Below are 19,613 nucleotides of genomic sequence, written 5' to 3' on the forward strand. Positions count from 1 at the left end.
TCCTTTCGTTATCTATATTTTTGTCTGTGCCGTGATCGTGCTAGAAGTGGGAGCTCCTTTGTAACTGTGGTAAATTTATTTCGTCCAGTTTGGACTAGAAAGGAGAGGCTTGGGTGCTGAGTTTCATGTTTATCTGTAAAAGAAGATCAGTGCTGCCCCTGGAGACGCCAGTATTGACAGCGGAGGCATATGGTGTTGTGCAGTGGTGTTGAGTGCAGCGAAAAGTGTTTTGTCGGACGCACTGTGCGAGGCGATTCAGAAAGACAAGGGGAGCTGCGTGGACTCAAATGTTCGGAGAACATTCTTCTGGAGGGTGAGCGAGTGTGACATTCCGTGTATGCTACGAGGATCCACGTTCGACGGCGCGGCGTAGACGGAGACCCGTGACAGCGGCATCATCAATTACCCAGCCATGCTCTTTGAGTGACGACCAGAAAAACCGGACCCGCCGCCGCCCCGGGGAAACAGGCTTTATCCTCCCCAATTTCCGGGCCACTGGGACAACATTCTTTCCCTCCCCCCCCCCCCCCCCCCCTTTGTCGTGGGCTATCGCCGGGAAGGCACCCACAGCTTCCCAGAAGGGCCGTGACGGACACCTGTCATGGCGGACAGGCAGTACTCGCCAAGAATGTGGAAAGACAGGCGCTAGTGAATTAGCTCCGAAGAGAGAGCCTGTGTATACTCTCACTTGAGAGAGAGTGGTGGCGTTTTTGTTGTTTATTTAGTTTGTATTGTTAACAGACTCTGGGTTCGAGGCTAAGCCCAACCCAGGGGGTGGTCCCCATCTCGCATGTTATTTTGGATTGGAGAATTGATGCTTTGGGCGGGCCACTGGAAATGACCGCCCTTAGTCCTTTGTTAATCAAGTGCTTAAAAGCACATGTAAACGGATGCAGTCCAGTCTGAGCTGGGGCTCCATGCTTAGCATGTAATGTGATGCTACTTAGGCACTAACCTGCCCGGTCGATGAGTAAAGTAGTGCAAAGTTTGTTCTGTTGTAAAATTATGCTCTGCTGTCATCATCTACAAGCTCGCCTCCTGTTCATCTTCCAAGCCGAACGACACTAGAGGAAGGGTTTGTGAACCATCCTCGAAGAAACGGACGACTATCGAAATTCTACTGCAAGCACGCTCAGGACGACATCGTTCGCCAAGAGGGCCTTCAGCGCCGAAGCCCGTCGGCGTGCAGCTGCTGCCAGCAACCGCTCGAGCCCAACTCCGGAGCCACTCCATCGCCCCCATGAAGTCGTCGGCACGTAAGCTCGGACGCCCCAGCCTCTGATGTATAATCTTAATCATGTGTAATTATTAAATATACCTGTTTGTTTAAACTGAGCCATACGGTGTCTCTTTGCCTCTCCGTCCCGTGTGGACCTGCGCATTATGGGGGTCATCACAACACCAAGTTCAGTGAATGCAAACACTTGTTTACTTAAAAAAAAAGGCATCACTTTAGGTGGTCTTGCATTTTATGCACAATTTTTCCAGAACCATGCTTTGGCTTCTGCTAAAGCACTTTATTTAACATTCTGGCAGCACATGTGGTACCAGACATGGTTCACAAACAATTGATGGTGCTTCACTTAGCAGGTCCTTGCAAGCATTGCTCTTGCACTTCATATTCTTGTGCTTGACTTCAAAAACGTGTTGCACAGCACACCAGCCATCGGTAGTGAGAAAGTTTTTCACGGCAGCAACGTTGAACTAAATGTCCAAGATGAACTCTGGCAGCCTTGAAGGGATGGTCTCCACCTTGCCTTGCGCTGCAAGACAAAATTCATGCGACCATGAGCACACTGTAATGAAGCCTCCAAATGCACTTTTCTATCCTTAGCACCTCAGTAGGTGCAGAGTGACATCACCATACATATGTTGAAAGGCCACTTTAAAAAAATTCCCATCATATTAAGCCAAAACAATACCACAAAGGTTAAATCACCTAGTACCCAATAGGCAATGTTGCTACAAAATGGGCTTAGAAGTGATGTATAGCTACACATAGTCAGCCATGTAGAATGTGACCATACTGCACAGTGTATGCCCACCTAGCCCCTTTCCACAAAAGAGCTGGAAAGATTGGAATAGGACATTTAAGTTCACTCACCCAGGCAAACTTCTTGTTCCAAGGCAAGTCTGGCGTTTCTGTCTCCAACCAGCCAACCAAGAATTTTCTTTTGTTTCTCAGCTTTACTGATATCAGAGAAGGCTTTTGGAACTTTCTTCCTTTTAGGCAGTCCAATTACAGTGACTGCAGACCCCACTGGCAAACCACGAGGTTTAATCTTTTTAGGCATTTGGATTGTACTCAGCTCTGCAGCGTTTGCTGTCTCAGTACTATCATCTGACTTAACTGTAATCACAGGGCTTGGAGACATTACTGCTGCCGCTTTCTCAGCTTCATTGAACGGTGGCACATGGCCAGGTACCATTTCCAGCAGTAGCTTACTTGCAATTTTCACTGGGCTTGGGGCTGATTCGTCTTCAAAAATAGGACTAACTATGTCAGGGTGCTCCGAGAGAGTGACCGGCGCTTCGTTCCCTTCATGTTCTTCTGGAAATGGAGAAGAGCTAAAAGAACAATCTGATGCCGAGTCTGCTTCAGTGCAGTTTTACTGCTGATGGGAGTTTTGTTGATCACACTGCTCCCCTTCCTACTCCTTTATCAGCAGCTTTAAAGCTTGTACACGCTTCAAATACTGATCATTGCATTCCACTGATGCCAGCTCAGCCAAGTACTTGCAGAGTGGAAACACAGCTTTGTACTTTTGCTGCTGTGTCATTGGCCTTGGCTTTTTCGCAACTGGTGTGACAGATATGGTTGGAGTGTTTGGTGGCTCTATTGTGAACAATCGTTGTTTGCAATGGTAATATTTTTTGCTCCACCTTTCACTACATAGCTTTCCTTCATAAAGACTAAGGCCTTCAGCTCTCCTTACTGCAAGGATGTGATGACAGGGCAGCATCATTGAAAGCTTAAATGAGCAAGTGCAGCTGTGCAATGTTACAGTTTCACCACAGCTTGACTGGCATCGCCACTGATCTTGGCAGTTGGCTTTGACAGTAACATTCTTTGACTGCTCATCTTGCTGCTTAACGAACGGAAAAGCATAGGGCGTCAGAGTCAGCTGATACTGCTGGAGAGGCTCCTCCACATCCAAATGTGCGGGACATTTATATACCGAATGTGCAGCCATGTGGTCCCACTCTTGCTGCATTGTGGTTGGAGTGCTGGAGCAAATTGCTCAAGAGAGCATTAAAGACGGACAACCCTCTTTAGTTTTGCATTAATGCTCTCGTGGTGGTTGTTTCTTGTATTAAAGCTCCCAGCTAAAAACTGTGGTCCTTTGTGCCATTCATCCTTATTGCTGCGCCAATTTTTGTTATAGTACTCCAGTACAGATGCTGGTCTGGCCACACTGGGTTTGACCTTGTAGTCTGACAGCACAAGAACCTGGCAACACTGGGAATTTTGTACTCTGGCAACACTGGAATAGCAGACGACGGGTACATCTCATGAAGCTCTCCTTTGTAGGCCAAAGGGACGATGGCCATAGCGTCTGCACTCGCAGTAAACACCACACTGATGGCGCTGCGGATTGCGAGCAATGGCATTGGACCAACAGGGACGCGGCGGTTGCCCGACGCATTGAAGGTCAACAGCTCGCTTATGCTTCTGGACTTGCGTGACAACGCGATGGGTGCAATCTGGAATCCCCCAACATTGGCAGGACGCCTTCACTAACGCCCTGGCATCCAACAAGATCCTCCGTGCTGTGCAGCTCTTCGTCTGGGGCTCACCCACAATGAACCAGCTGGTGCACGCTCTACGGTTGACTTGAGACCCTCGAGTATCTGTGTGTCTGCACGTCTGGACCCGAAATCGGGCAACTGTGCTCAGCGCTCGGAACGAACCGTTCTATCCGGGAGGTCGAGACCAACTGCAAGATCAGCATAGAGGATGGGGCTGCGTTGGCCGGCCTCTTCGAGCGGACAAAAACTATTCAGTGACCATCAGCAAGAGGGTGGACACCATGTGCCTCACCCGCATTGTCCACGGCCTGGCCAAGAACAGCAGCATTTGGTGGTTCAGCGCCCAGTGTGGAACCCTCGGGATAAGTGCCTGCAAGGCCATCGCTGCCAATATGGAGGTCAACAGGAGGCTCTGCTGCATTACCTTAGGTGGGCCCTATTTCAATGAGGAGTGCCTGAGTGTCGTCAGTGCGGCAACTGCGAAGAACCCTATGATCCAGATTATGGGACTCGCCTACCAGATTTGCAGAAGCATGGCACTTGAGATTAGAGATAGCCTCCAGCGCAATATGTCCATGATGTTGCAAGCCGTCGAGTTTGTTCTGGCTCCAACAGTGAGCAAGTTGAAAGCACAGGCTTTCGAGAAGTACAAGGAACACCCATTCTATCATCTGAAACGGGGCAAGCCCACAATAAGCTAGGGTCTTCCATGTGTGCTGTCATTAAAAAGGGAAACGGAGCTCTTCATTGAAGATAACTACTTCGGGACTACGGGGGTAGTGAATCAGGAGGTCGTATGCGTTCAAGCAGTGTGCAAAACTAAGGTGACAATGTTCGACCAACTCAAGTACTGCCTGAAGGAAGTGGTCTCGTATCTTCAGGTTTTGACGTGAGACTGTGAACTGTGGCGACGATTTTTTTTTGTCACTTTTTTGTTAAGCTTATAAAAAACCAGTTCCTTCTGTTTACAGATGGAATTTAATTTCCATCTCTAAAAGACAAATTTAATTTCCTTTTAGTCCTTTTAAAGAAATAAAATGCTTGCTGCAGCTTTTATTCTGAAACGTGCCTCGGCTTTTGGTGTGCGTGTGGATGAATGGATGAAGTGTCGTTGGTTCGAATCACGATTGAAATTTGTTGAATTTTTTTTCTCGTAAATTATTTCATATAGGTAAGTTGTTTGAGACATGTGCCAGAATTTTTTTTTTTTACCATTAAAACTCTTCTCTTCAATTTACTGGAGTGAGAGCTCCACAACGGGAGGCTTGCCGCAGGTGTGGCTATGATGTATCACCAACTGTATTTTAGGGCTCTGGGATACAGTGGTAGTGGCTTAGAGCTCAGATGTGTACAGCATTTTCGTTGGTGTGCTCTATCCTTTCAAACGATAATAAGGAGGAATTTAATGTCCCCGTGCAATTTCGTGCTCTACCTATGGCACCAGACACCCACCATACATAGCAATTAAACGTTTGTGTTTCCCTACTCGCCTATGGGGAGAATGAAAGTAAACATCTTCACACAAGTTAATTTCAGCTCAGGACACTGGATTAGTACTTGCCACCTGGGGTTCTTTAGCATGCACGTGCAACGCATAGCAAATCGGTATTCCTGAATTTATGCTCCACTGAAGTCCTGCCTCCATGGCCGGGAGCAGAACGGCAAGGCTGCTGGCGCAACGCGGCGGTTCAAATTAGAAAATTGTATAGAACAACAACAAAACTAAAATGTTGAGAAAAGGATTCAAAGAAGAGAAAAACTTGTGAAGACACAGATACGAAAACGTGGTACATAGCCTTTTCTCGTTAATATCCTAGAAGAGTCTGCTCGAGCATTTTGAAAAGCGGAACCCAAAGCTACCTTCACCCTGTCCGAGCATTTCACATCAGCGCATACATCCTTCTATGTGCAACCAAGGTATGCATTTGGCCCAATGCACCATTTCCAACAGCAGTTGTCACTTTATCACATAAGAAATAATGATCTGATTGTTGCACAAATACGCTAAAACAGTTCATAATCGAGGATGTGCAAAGGATTGGTCGGGGCCTGCCTTCGTTTGAGAAACAAGTTTCGAGACAGATAAGAGCCTGTGGCTTTTATTGCAGGCTGCACTGCCGGAGAGCTTAATTTCAGAAACATGCGCAAATATGCACCACTTTTCATGTTACAGTAACCAATGAAAGCCGAATAAACGGCGCAAACTTAGAATACTTCAGGTCTTTCGTATTTGCAGCCATCACATAATCGTTATAACCTCCCAAAAAAAATCATGCATGAGGCCCACACAATGAACTTTTCATCGTTTTGACGAGATTTAAGTGTCATACTGCCGTCTAAGCCCTGTGTGAAGTTACAAATCGCAATTCATAGAATTGCTACATGCATCCGAATCTTCCCAGATGCTATGAAAAAAAATTCTTTTCCTCTGTGGTACAATGCAGGGCTAACCCAGCTTAGATAGTCCGCTAGTAGAAGCCGTCCGCGGCAGAAAGGATGATGATGACTACGGCCTTGCCCTTTAGGGTTTGCAGAGCCCCCCACTCTTGCCTCAAACAGGAGGCTGCTGCAACACTCATTGTAGAGCACTGTAAGCTGGGATACCTATTTCTGGAGACTATACAGGAAGAATGTGGTCTTAGCCTCTACTGCAGCCCACAGCATCTCCCTAACCGAAGCCTTGATGCATCTGCAAAGCACAGTTTGCCACTTTGCTGAGAAGTTACCTTCAACCCGCTCCCGAAAGCCGCTGCACTTATTATTTAGCTGCACTCTTATTTTCTGCCATGGGTATGTTTCTCACATGTTTGCATGGTGTCTGTTATTCAAAAATTTCCATCACTTCCATTATCCTATGATCAGCTTTACTAATGTTTGTATCGTGTGCTAGTTCACTGCTCGTAAATTTTGTATTGCATCGAGTTTGCTAAAATTCCCGTTGTGCATGTGCATGCCCTGTTAGCTTTGCTGGAAAGGTAGTCGATAATGCAAAGTTGACATTTCAGTTGTGTGCATTCCCTCCATCGTCTTTATAGTATTTTTCACTGGTTTTCCTCTGTTAAGTAGGTATACTCCCAACTGGCCCAGATTTCGACCCTCCTTCATAAGTGTTCCCTTCAGTGCACACCTGTCTCAATTCACTGGGGCATTAAAGACAAGAAACCAAGCAGCAGCACACCTGGGCATGCACTGATTACAACACTGGATTGCAACACCGTTGAGAGCATGCTAAAAGACCGGAAGTGGGCAGAGTAGGTGAGGGAACAAACGCGGGTTAATGACATCCTAGTTGAAATCAAGAGGAAGAAACTGCCTTGGGCAAGGCATGCAATGCAAAGGCAAGATAACTGCTGCTCCTTAAGGGTAATGGAGTGGATTCCAAGAGAAGGCGAACGTATCGGGCGGCAGCAGAAAAACAGGTGGGCGGATGAGATTAAAAAGTTTGCGGGCATATGGTGGGCGCAGCCGGCAAAGAACAGGGTTAATTCGAGAGGCATGGGAGAGGCCTTTACCCTGCAGTGAGCATAGTCAGGCTGATGATGATGAGAGCACTGTAACTGCAGTGTGCTTTGAGGCACAGCCATGTGACATTTGGAGAAGTTTCATAGTCCTAGCAAGGCTTTCAGTAATGCAATCTGGTAACACATTCTGCTAGTAACATAGACTTTATTCAAGGCCACTTGGGCATCACTACACTTAACACACACTGAGACTGCCAGTGCTGTAGAACACTTGGTCTAAACAGTAAAAGTGCAACTTGACACCGTTAAAGCCTGACAAAAAAAAGGCATGCGTGCCATAGAATGATGACTTTGGCTACTCTGACCTGGCCCAATAAAAAAAATAATGACCCCTCAAAGTGATGCAGAAAGGCATCAGAGACACTGGTGCAGCCTGTCGATGAGTCTTGCACTGAGCTTGGAGGTAACTGTGGCGACAAGATGAACAATCCAGGCAGCTTGAGACTAGTCGAGTGGCACAAACTGTAGTGCGTCTTCTGGGATCGGCTTGTCGAGGGCGTCCAGGTCCAGAAACTCTTCTGCAGAAAACGAACAATAAGGCCGATTTTATGGTGCCAACTAAGTTTGTACCTTATTCCCACCTAACCCCCAAACTAATATAGTTGGAGCTGATTCCCCACAACGCTGGACTAGTTTACCCAGGCCTTGCACTCTATGCTAGCAGCAGTGGTTCCTCATGGCGCATGCTGGTGCTGGAGGGCTTTGGCATATCACCTTCTGCCTCACATCTAGATTTTGTAATTTTACAAACTGAAATGAGCTTGCCCCCAGGACCTGGAGACTGCAGATGCTGGGAGACTGCAATGCACAAAAGTTCTGTTCAAATAAATTTTCTGAACTGAACAAAAGTGCTTCGTTTTTTCCTTTCTAAAACAAATTGTAGTCAATTTTGTCAATAACTAGATTTAGAGATTTCACTCCTGTGATATATTAAACGTTTTAATCTTACTGCGTACAACAATTATTTTTCTTCATCTGTGTATATGCTCTATATGCATGCTCACTTTCAATCTAACCTGTTTTTGCACAAATACATGGGATTGTGCATTTCTAGTATGCATTTCCCAAACCGGTATTCCAGAAGTTTTTTCCAGCTGCTCAATGGGCTAAAATTCTCCCAATCAGTTGCATTTATGCACAGCAAGTCTGGCAACACTGTAGCGCTGTATCAACAGGGTGTGACTAAAATTGCATAGCTGGGAGCTCGAAAACATGAAAGTTGATCAGTACCCGTCGAAAGGTAGTACCAGTACCGGAGGTTAGACAGTCTACAAAATCCCAGATCGAAACAGTGCTATAAAGTCTCAGTGAGTCATTTCGTAGTTGGGCACGCAGCAAAAAAATTGGCTGTGGTTTAGCTGCGGTTAAACCTTGACGCGAGAGATACATCTGTTTGGCTACGCTCCTCCATCTTTGCTCCCAGTGGCTCCGCCAAGCCGCCTACCTATACAGCTGCGACACCTCTCCATTCCCCCCCACTCGACACTGCGTACAGCTGTTGCAGCTCGGTTTCACCGCCAGCAGCAGCTGCTCCGCACCACGTGACCGGCCAGCTCAAAATCACGGCATCGCCACAGAGCTCAAGGGGTGCCACGGTGAAAGTTCGAAGAGCTGGCGTGGTGTAGCTCTCGCTACAAAGCATTTGCTGAAGCAGCTGGCAAAGAGTGTGGAGTACAGCTCAAAAAGCAAGGAATGCTTAGTGTGCACCAAGTTCACAGCACAGAATTTATAACTAGAAAGGTTGTTTAAGTCAGTTTTTGTCATGAGGATGCTCTCCAACCAAAGTATGGTTCGCACACTCAGTTTGCACTCCACAGCTCAAAAAGCAAGGAATGCTTAGTGTGCACCAAGTTCACAGCACAGAATTTATAACTAGAAAGGTTGTTTAAGTCAGTTTTTGTCATGAGGATGCTCTCCAACCAAAGTATGGTTCGCACACTCAGTTTGCACTCCACAGCTCAAAAAGCAAGGAATGCTTAGTGTGCACCAAGTTCACAGCACAGAATTTATAACTAGAAAGGTTGTTTAAGTCAGTTTTTGTCATGAGGATGCTCTCCAACCAAAGTATGGTTCGCACACTCAGTTTGCACTCCACAGCTCAAAAAGCAAGGAATGCTTAGTGTGCACCAAGTTCACAGCACAGAATTTATAACTAGAAAGGTTGTTTAAGTCAGTTTTTGTCATGAGGATGCTCTCCAACCAAAGTATGGTTCGCACACTCAGTTTGCACTCCACAGCTCAAAAAGCAAGGAATGCTTAGTGTGCACCAAGTTCACAGCACAGAATTTATAACTAGAAAGGTTGTTTAAGTCAGTTTTTGTCATGAGGATGCTCTCCAACCAAAGTATGGTTCGCACACTCAGTTTGCACTCCACAGCTCAAAAAGCAAGAAATGCTTAGTGTGCACCAAGTTCACAGCACAGAATTTATAACTAGAAAGGTTGTTTAAGTCAGTTTTTGTCATGAGGATGCTCTCCAACCAAAGTATGGTTCGCACACTCAGTTTGCACCCACTGCTCTGCACAGATAGGGGAGAGTGGAGAAAGAACCACCTGTCACCCTCTGTCACAACCTCCAAAAGTTGCAGGCAGGTGGTCCGCACCTTGTGCACAGAATGCAGGGCATTCTATTAGCAACACCATTTTGGTTGGGAAACATCCCTGTGAAAAAGCTGACTTAGTTTTGAATTGTCAGTTTCGATGTGACCCGAGCAGTGTTATTTGTGCCAGTTGCTGCCACTTTTGCTACAATTTATGGTAGTACAAAAATGCTGACCTCCGAGTGAAAAGTGTTCTTGCTGGGAAAGTTTTTTTTTGTAGCGTAAGCTACACAGGCTGCGGTTGACCAGTTTCACGTGGCTCCTGGAGAGTTGTACTGTGCATGTGCGAGGAGCAGTCACGTCACAAAGCGCACAACTGGCGCGCCGGAGCCGCCGCGCGCGACTCGCCGGTCTGTGCATCCTCTGGGAACCGCACCACAGGACCAGCCATGTGACTGGTCACGTGACCAACAGAGTTGCCAACCCCCTGCACACTCACTGAATAAAAACCCTGTGTCGAGGCTGGGAATCGAACCAGGGCCTTTGGCATTTGAGGCGGCGACGCTACCACTCCGTCACGACGACCCAAGGTTTAACCGTGAATAAAGACGCAAAATAAATACCGTATTTATTCGAATCTAGGCCGATAGTTTTTTCAAAAAAACGAGATGTAGAACTCTTATGTCGGCTTAGATTCGAGGATCTCGTTTCGAGGTTTCGTATTCGTAAAATACGAATAAATGTAGCACGCAGGTGGCGCCCCCACAAAACGCCAACGAAAGACAGCACTGTAGCCGTTGCTATCCGTAGCCGTTGCTATCCGTAGCCGTTGCTATCCGTAGCCGATACTGATCAAAGCACACATGAGCACTGGCTGCCATTTTGGCCTTGTTCTGTTTTCGTGCGGTGGCGTGAGCACATTCGCAGCAGTGAAGTTTTCGTGCGTAGTTTTTATCACCAACACCATGGCACCAAACAGGCGGTGCCATTATAGTGCCGCCTTCAAGCGGAAAGTTATAGTCGCTGCAGAGCAGTCGTCAAATCTTCAAGCCGGGCGGGACTTCGGCGTGGATGAGAAGAATGTTTGCCATTGGAGGGGGCAGCGTAACGAAATTTTTGCTTGCGCGGCAACGAGAACGGCTTTCACGGGCCCCAAGAAAGGCCGCCATCCAGAAGTGGAGGTAGCTCTGGCCGAGTTTGTGGAGACGCAGAGGTCAGCGGCACTTCCAGTGACCACGGAAGTGCTGCAAGCCAAAGCAAGAGAGCTGGCGAGAGAGCGAGGCGTCCCCCGGGAACTGTTCAAAGCCAGCCGGGGCTGGTTGCAGAAGTTCATGAAGCGCTTTGGCTTCAGCCTCCGACGTCGCACGTCCATTTGTCAAAAGCTGCCGGGCGACTTCGAAGAGAAGCTGATCTCATTTCAGCGATTCGTAATAAGGAAGAGGATGGAGCACGGCTACGCCGCAGGACAAATGGGAAACGCTGACCAGACGCCGGTATGGTTTGACATGCCAGTGGCGTGCACCGTGAACGAAAAAGGTGCCAAGGAAGTGAAAGTGCGCTCGGCCGGATACGAAAAGCAGCGCATGACTGTAATGCTAGCCTGCACGGCGGATGGCCACAAGCTGCCGGCGTATATAATTTTTAAGAGGAAGACTCTACCAGTTCGGGAAGTGTTTCCAAGAAATGTGATCGTCCGCACCAACGAAAATGGATGGATGGCGAGCGATATGGTTGAGCAGTGGATCAGAATGGTTTGGCAGCGGCGTCCAGGGGCCCTCTTGGCCAAACGTTCCCTCCTCGTCCTGGACTCTTACCGTGGACACCTCACTGACGGCGTAAAAGCTGCGCTTTCCGAAGCCGGTACCGACATCGCCATCATACCCGGCGGCATGACAGGCCAGCTGCAGCCTCTTGATGTGTGCCTCAATAAGCCTTTCAAGGATCGGCTGCGCAAGTACTACGTGGACTGGCTTAGTGAAGAGCGGCGCGAGCTTACACCAACAGGCCGAATAAAGCGCGCCTCACTGGGAGTTGTAGCCACTTGGATAGCTGCAGCCTGGGATGACATCCCAGAAAGCTTGGTTGCACGCTCATTCCGCAAGTGCTGCATCTCTAATGCACTTGATGGCAGTGAAGATAGTGCACTGTTCGAGGAGGCCAGCGATAAAGAAGTCAGCGATGATGATGACGAATGAGCGGGGGCTGATCCCGGGCTGGCGTTGCATATGTCTCCTCGCCCAACACCGCCTCTCCTCCTCCTCTTCTCTCAAAGCTCCTTTGGCAGCTTTTTTTTTTCAACGGTCCCTCTCGGGGCCATCAATCACGCTTCGGCAGAGCATGCAGGCACGATGCTTCCCGCTGTGTCTCACTCGAGTTCCTCTCTACACCAAGTCGCCTATGCGCAGACACATGGTGCAGTCGTTTCGCGCCACGCACTTTCACGTGCGCGGCGACGTAAGAACAGTCGTGTCGCGTCATAAAAATAATTGTGATAATGAGGTATAAACAGTGTTGTTTTTTCGGCCGGCCTACAATCGAGGTAAGTTTTTTTTTTTCTGTGGCCTTCAACTTTCGGGTCTCGGCTTAGAATCGTGGCCGGCCTAGATTCGAGTAAATACGGTAAGCGCAAGGGATCCGACATAAGGAAGCTTAATATGGAGAGAATCGAGCATGCCCCAAAGAACGCAGGTAACCTAAAAGCGGTGAAGAGGAAACTAGGCATAGGGAAAAACCAGATGTATGCGTTAAGAGACAAGGAGGGCAATGTCATTAGCAATATGGATAAGATAGTTAAAGTAGCCGAAGAGTTGTAGCACACAGCAATGAGTCATCCCGCCAGCACTGAAAGAGAAAATAAAGAAAGCCTTAGGAGCAATGGAAAGGGGAAAAACAGCTGGTGAAGATCAGGTAAAAACAGATCTGTTGAAAGACTAGGAAAACTAGCCACCCTGTATACGCAACGCCTTATGACCTCGACCTTAGCAGAAGCTTGGAAGAACGCAAATATAAGCTTAATTCATAAGAAAGGAGACGCCAAGGACTTGAAAAATTACAGGCCGATCAGCTTACTATCTGTTGTCTACAAGGTATTTACTAAGGTAATCGCTAATAGAGTCATGGCAACCTTAGAATTTAATCAACCAAATGATCAGGCAGGCTTTTATAAAGGATATTCTGCAAGAGATCGTATTAACACTATCAATCAGGTGACAGAGAAATGCGCAGAATATAACCAACCCCTATATATAGCCTTCATTGATTATGAGAAAGCATTAGACTCAGTGAAAACCTGAGTAGTCCTACAGACATTGCGGAATCAGTGTGTAGAATAACCTTATGCGAAAATACCGGAAGATATCTATAGCAACCGCACAGCTACTATAGTCCTCCATAAAGTCAGCAATAAAATTACAATAAGGAAGGGCTTCAGGGAAGGAGACACGATCCCGCCAATGCTATTCACCGCCTGTTTACATGAGGTATTCTGAGGCCTGAATTGGGAACAGCTAGGGGTAAGAGTTAATGGAGAATGAACAAATAATCTGCGATTCGCTGATGACATTGCCTTGCTGAGTCTCTCAAGAGGTGAACTGCAAATCATGATCAATGAGTTAGACAAGGAGAGCAGATGACTAAGTCTAAATATTAACATGCCGAAAAACAAAGTACTGTTTAGCTGTCTAGCAAGGGAACACCAGTTCACAATTCGTAGCGAGGTGCTGGAAGTGGTAAATGAATACGTCTACTTAGGGCAGGTAGTGACAGCTGATCCGGATCATGAGAGGGAAATAACTAGAAGGATAAGGAAGGCGTGGAGCGCATACGGCAGGTTCTCTAAGATCATGAGTGGCAGTTTACCAATTTCCCTCAAGAGAAAAGTGTACAACATGCTTGTTAATATCATGCTACACAGATACCTCATACCTTGGGCCTTTGAGGTTGTTCCAAAATAAATAAATGTTGAAAATATGACTATGTGCACATGACATGCTTGTGTCTACAGTAAAAGAAAAAGCGCAGTGAAGGATGCAATAATGGAGACACCTAGATTATATATAACATCTAGGGCTCTTCGATTTGCACCAAAATATCAGCATACAAATTTTTGTATTTTGCCACAACAAAACTCGCTGCCCTAACTGTACGAGACCACTCTACACATACTACCCTTCCCAAAATGAACCCGGGCGTTCTGATTGCTTCTGATGCTATCAGAGGGTGGCAATGGTTTAGGTGAACATGAGACTTGCACTGCCAAGAAAATGATTTTTTTTTTATGTGCTCACAGCAGCCTGGCTAGTTCTGGCAAAGACCGCACCTGTAGCTGTGTTTGTTTTTGTTCAGTTTTCATTTTGCAGAAGACGTTCAGACACCCATTCCTGTCATTCATAGGTAGTCTTTGTCAAACGTACACAGCCCAAGGGGTCTGCTTCTGAGCCCTGCAGTGTGGCTGCATGCTCAGGGACCTAAATCTCACGAAGGCAGGATGAATTTAAAGGGACACTGAGGAGAACCCTATCAAATTTTTTTGTTAGCAAAATCTGATAGTTCGGCATTTCATGGCTATGTTGCCGCTTGTCCGGGGGCGAAAGATACATTTATTTCAAAGAAATTTGGATTCGAAGTTGAAAAAGTTTTTCCCGACCCTCTGATTCAAACTCGACAACTCTTATGACGTCACGGAGAACTCTTATGATGTCACGGAGAACTCTCATGACGTCACGGAGAACTCTTATGACGTCACAGGACGGAGTGATGTGAAACGTGACTTAAACAGAGACTCCGTGATTTCTGGCGGCTAGCGATGCGGTCTAGCAGCTGCCGAAATGAAAGCTACCGCCGCCGCACGTTGAAGGAATCTATCGGGGGTCGCTACCGTCGCTTCGTTTACGGTTGCACCGGCGTCTTGCCAGTGTTACGATGGATCATGTTCCCGAACCCGACGACGTAGTTCTCGCAAAAACTCCGGCCTGCATTTCAGCGACCTCAGCCCCACAGAGATTGCGATGCTTTTGAGGGAGCACGGTTAGGTTAGGCACCGGCAGGTCATTTCCCCCTTCCTTAGTGAGCAGCCGTTGCAAACTAAATATCATAACCCCAATGCGGGGAGTCGCGAGGGGCCAGGACAAGGTCGGCGCCTTGCGCCCATCGGAGGCTGGACGTGGCTTTGGGGCCAACGGATTGCGATTCCTTGAATGGCGCGGTTGCACGGCGCAGCAGGCGGCATCGAGGTCTCCCTTGGTTGCAAGGGCCAAGTTATTTATTTATTTTTTTGCCACAAAAAATGGATGGGTGCTCAAGGGCGGTCGCGTTTAAAGTTGGCGGCTTGAAACTAAAGCCGGCGCACGACGCTTCCACGGCTTCCGCTAGATCCAACGGGTCCACTGGATCGAGCTCTCTCGCCCTCTTGCATGTACCTTCAGCAGATATGTACTGTGAATGGATTAAATTAGCCGAGCTCGAAAAGAACAGCTCCGCCCAACTGCCGAAGCTAATTGATTACGTCACAACGCGCACCTCGCTGCAGAGCCGAATCAGTCTGGCTGGGCCGGCGGCGGCTGGCGCACTCGGCGCGAAATAGAGACATGCTCCATGTCTCCCCACCAGTGCAATGCGGTCAGAGTGCGCCGAAGCCGCCGAAGGCGTCGGCGGTCAAGCGCAGTGGGAGTATAGAGGGTCTCGCTTTGGCCAATGTGACGTCACCGTGCAGCGCGCGCGCGCGTTACGCCGGAGTACAACGTGCCTTAACAGAGCCTGCGCTTAACCGCTAACAAATGTATTCAGTGGCGGCATCTATGAGAGCCACTGAGACCCGCCCGCCCACTCACTCACTGAATAAAAAAAAGAAATCCTGTGCCGAGGTTCGGAATTGAACCAGGGCCTTTGGCGTTTGAGGCGGAGACGCTACCACTCCGCCACAACGGCTCAAATTACAACCATCAATAAAGGCGCATCTAGTGAATGCACTCTTCTGATGCAGAAATCTCCGCACTTTCGCTAGGTATATCCTGGCCTAACAGAGCTAGGCCATCAGGAATTTTTCTGAACTGCCTTGTACCTTATCTCCCGTCTCTAATAAACGATTTCCGTTAAATAGTTCGAAGTTGACTGGCACAACCGGGAATGTTTTGCCGGGCGAGCATGCGAATACACAAGTGCTGCCTTGTACGATCACCGAACATCGTGCCATCATGGTTTTTCATCGACCGTGGCAATCATATGCCAAGCTCCTTCAAAGGTTAACTAGCACTTGAAGCGGCACTTGGAGTTCCTCTGCTGTCCGGCGCTTGTAAATCGAGGTGCCTCAAAAACAAAACCACGGGGCACGCAAAGCTCATAGACGCGAAGCGCCATAAAAAATCGACTCTCCTAGCCGCCTGTGGAGCCACCAAGCATCGGTTTTCTCTCCTTCCTAAGTTCAGGTTTGTCTTTTGTCTGTCTTCCTTGTGTGATAAAAGTGCACTGTCGGTTTCAAAACAAAACTTACTTCAATATTGAACGACGCAACCTTCCTCTGTCAGTCTCAGAGATTCGTGACTCCATGAAGTAAGGAAAATTCCTCCAAGGTGGCCTCTCTTGTCCTATGGCGTCACCATGCTTGCACTTTCGAGATTGGCCTGTGGCGGCGATACCTGTACTTTGGTTCTTGCTATTTTCTACTTTACAAGTGCTTTGTTTTCAGTAAGAGTGGCGTTTTTGTGATCAGGAGCTGGTATTCTATCGATACAAGCCAACTTCAATTTCTCCTCAGTGCCCCTTTAAGTCCTTGGCCCTTCCAAGCGTAGGACTCAAATGTGCTAAACAGCCCTGCTACACGGCTTGGAAGCAAACCCCTTGGGCTGTATATTTTTGACAAAGTCTGTACATCAAGAGCAAGTGAATAGAGGTTATGGTGTCTCAGTAGTCAGGAGTAGTAACACGATTCTACTTTGCAGTTCTGCATGTTTGCTTCATGAGTCTGTGTGCTGTAGCACTGTGGTCGTGACCTGTGCTTTAGTAGCACTACATTAGAAATGTGCATGGAAAAGTGGTGCGGAAAACAGAGGAAAAGTATACATAACAGCAGCCCGACCTTCTTTAACTGCCCACATACCCTGCAGCAAATAGAAATACAGATATGCACCATGCGTTGGCGCATTTTTACGATTGAAGAAAAAATGTTGAAGGAAACAAAGCAGCAGGAAAAGAAACCTGGCCCAACACCTCACTAAGAATGTTTTTCAACAAATCACTCGAGCATCTGCCATACTGAATTTTGTTCTGAACATGCATGCAACTTGAATCGTGTATAGACGTAGACCCAGAGAAATACGTGTGAACCCAGAGAAGTACGCGTGAATGAAGTGGAAGGTTGATGTGAGCACCGCCATAGACACCATCTCGCCATAGCTTGCTAGTCATTGTCTTTAATAAATACATAATTTCATTATTACATTTTTGACAAAATGCAGAGAAAACATGTCAATGAAACTGCCTAACTTTGATAAATGAAACTCTGGGATGAAGTATAAAGGCGTTTACTGACAACTAGACATTATAAAATTGCCCAATTGTTGGCACAGGCCTTGACAGCTCAAAGGAGAGGCGAGGGGTGGCGGCCACCGCCCCAAAATATATGCAGGCACATCATTACTCAGTCCTAGGAAAGGTGATTTTATTCGCAAACAAGTGGCACTCAAATGCCTTAGTTCATGCACTCTGTCACAGCTCATGCCAATCTTTATGGGGAAACACGCAGAAAGGTAACTGCACTCGTCCCCCGCTTACGTGCCACCCCACTACAAATATAGCACCGTCTCTGGGCATAAGGGCTGAACAGCTAGCTCCAGTGTTCACAGAATTCAATCTGCATTTTTGTTGCTCTTCACAGGGGATAAACTCCTCAACACATCTGATCCGTCGACAAAGTTTATCTCCTCAAAGTTTATACATGCTTCGCCCCCTTGCTCCGATGCCGTGCAGAGAAGCCGCCACAGGTGCCGAATGTCTGTGTTCTCTTCATTCACTCTGCATTCCACAAATCCGGCCCGCTCACTCCACTGCCCTGAGGCACTGTGAAGAAGCCACTAGTTTCTACTCTTCATGTGACATCTCAACGGTAAAGGCCCACCGGTACGTTTATCGCAAGATGCTTCAACCTTTTGCATCACGCACTGCAGAGAAGCCACCACAGTGGATGACTACCGCTGCACTCTAGCTCTCCATGTCTGAAGTGTCCAAGTTCAACAAACTCGTACGTTCGCACAGGTGCAGTTGGTTGCAAAACGTATTATATGTCTAGAATTCGTCAATTTAAACACAGCACCCTGGCACTCATGTTAACCAGGAACGTATTATCTGGAATAAAAACTATGAGGTCTTTCATTGTGCATGATTTTGAGCATATTAACAGCAAACGCATCAACGAAATTCTACTGTATGCTTGCTGAATGCACAGGCGGTGATGTGCTACTCACCATGCAGGCATCCCACTTCCAGGGCAGGCAGTGGAGCAAATTCTGGGGGAGTCGACGGCATGCGGACGGGCACACCCTGCTTCTGGTGCCAGCCAACACCGCGCACATCTCTCAGCACGTCTAGGAGTTTGTCGTCCAGCTGGAACTCTTCAGGCAGCTCGTACAGGTGCTCTGCACATCAGCATCATAATGAGCCTGACTATGCCCACTGCAGGGCAAAGGCATCTCCCATGTCTCTCCAGTTAACCCCGTCTTTCGCCAGCTGCGCCCACCCTATGCCTGCAAACTTCCTAATGTCGTCCGCCCACCTAACCTTCTGCCGTCGTCTGCTATGCTTGCCTTCTCTTGGAATCCACTTCGTTACCTTTAAGGACCAGAGGTTATCTTGCCTTGAGGTTGAGGTGTTGAATGCTACAGGTGGGGTTAGCCTTGCTTTATCTGCCGGCAATTGCTCCACCGCAGCGTCCCTTCGATATTAACAATGCCGCATCTACCCGCTAAGCGCACAGTCTCTTATAATAGCACACATTCTCTCCCGCAGTCACCATCTATGCATTATATTCGCATTATATGCCCTGCCGAAGACCATTTCGTCCTCTTGATTTCGACTATAGATGTCATTAACCCGTGTTAGTTCCCTCACCCACTCTGCCCGCTTCCGGTCTCAAAATTACACCTATAATTTTTCTTTCTATAGATCGCTGCGTTGTCCTTAACTTAAGCTGTACCCTTTTCTGCCCCGTAGGTGAGCACAGTAAGATACAGCTGTTGTATACTCTTCACTTAAGGGATAATGGCTTGCGGTCTGCACAAGAAGCACACCAAAGGTGCCCCCTCTACGCGTGCAGCAGAGTGCTGAAAATATCACTTCGACGCACTCTCCATCTCTATTTCTGGACTGCGCCTAGAGCATTAGGCATTTGACCATAAACGCCTAGAAATAGCTCTTGGGTGTTCTAGAATTTGCTTAGGGTTTTGTGGGTCCTGCACAAAATACTGCCACTCTATGTACATTTGGGAGAAAAATGCCTCCAGAAGGCTTGTGTTGAAATCGTATTTACTTTACTTTGGGAGATTCTCATAGAACACATTGGACTAACACTCATTACAACAACCACACAACAACCACTCTGCTGACACATACAACCGCAAACAATTTGTAACTGTAATGTCCTTAAAAGGCTGCACTCTGCAGATTTCAAAGCTAACTTTAGAATCAAAAGCAAGCTTGACACATCTCTGCCTAAGGCAGTCAAAGCCGCATTAAAACAAAGAAGTCAGCCTGGTGGCATTGTACCTATATCAAAGAGACTGGCACGGTGGCAGTGTGACGTATTAAGCACATAC

General features: G+C 47.5%; 2 protein-coding genes across 2 annotated transcripts in view; both read right to left on the bottom strand.

Annotated features, from left to right (window-relative positions):
* Positions 1-1,948: 1,948 nt before the first annotated feature.
* On the bottom strand, positions 1,949-3,612 carry LOC144134156 (uncharacterized). The gene is made up of 4 exons (XM_077667123.1): positions 3,564-3,612; positions 3,269-3,510; positions 2,655-3,227; positions 1,949-2,606 (listed from the first exon to the last, which is right to left on the bottom strand). The coding sequence occupies exons 1-4, from the start codon at positions 3,610-3,612 to the stop codon at positions 2,097-2,099; spliced, it is 1,374 nt and encodes a 457-aa protein (XP_077523249.1). The 3' UTR covers positions 1,949-2,096.
* Positions 3,613-7,396: 3,784 nt separating this feature from the next.
* Positions 7,397-19,613, bottom strand: part of LOC144132657 (uncharacterized) — a 40,830-nt gene continuing 28,613 nt past the window's right edge. Inside the window, exons 9-10 of the mRNA XM_077665236.1 lie at positions 18,267-18,437; positions 7,397-7,789 (exon numbers count right to left, since the gene is read on the bottom strand). Of these exons, the coding sequence (XP_077521362.1) occupies positions 7,716-7,789; positions 18,267-18,437 (245 nt within the window). The 3' untranslated portion in view covers positions 7,397-7,715. The remainder of the gene's footprint in view (positions 7,790-18,266; positions 18,438-19,613) is intronic.

The sequence above is a fragment of the Amblyomma americanum genome, chromosome 5 (genome assembly GCF_052857255.1).
Source record: "Amblyomma americanum isolate KBUSLIRL-KWMA chromosome 5, ASM5285725v1, whole genome shotgun sequence".
NCBI lineage: Eukaryota > Metazoa > Arthropoda > Arachnida > Ixodida > Ixodidae > Amblyomma > Amblyomma americanum.

Excerpts from the sequence above, each read along its gene's own strand:
- LOC144134156 (XM_077667123.1), bottom strand. The coding sequence starts at position 3,612 with ATGCCATTGCTCGCAATCCGCAGCGCCATCAGTGTGGTGTTTACTGCG. Across the intron at positions 3,511-3,563 it reads CAGTGTGGTGTTTACTGCGA|ATGTACCCGTCGTCTGCTAT; the intron begins GTGCAGACGCTA and ends GAGCTTCATGAG. Across the intron at positions 2,607-2,654 it reads TAAAGCTGCTGATAAAGGAG|TGCACTGAAGCAGACTCGGC; the intron begins TAGGAAGGGGAG and ends CAGCAGTAAAAC.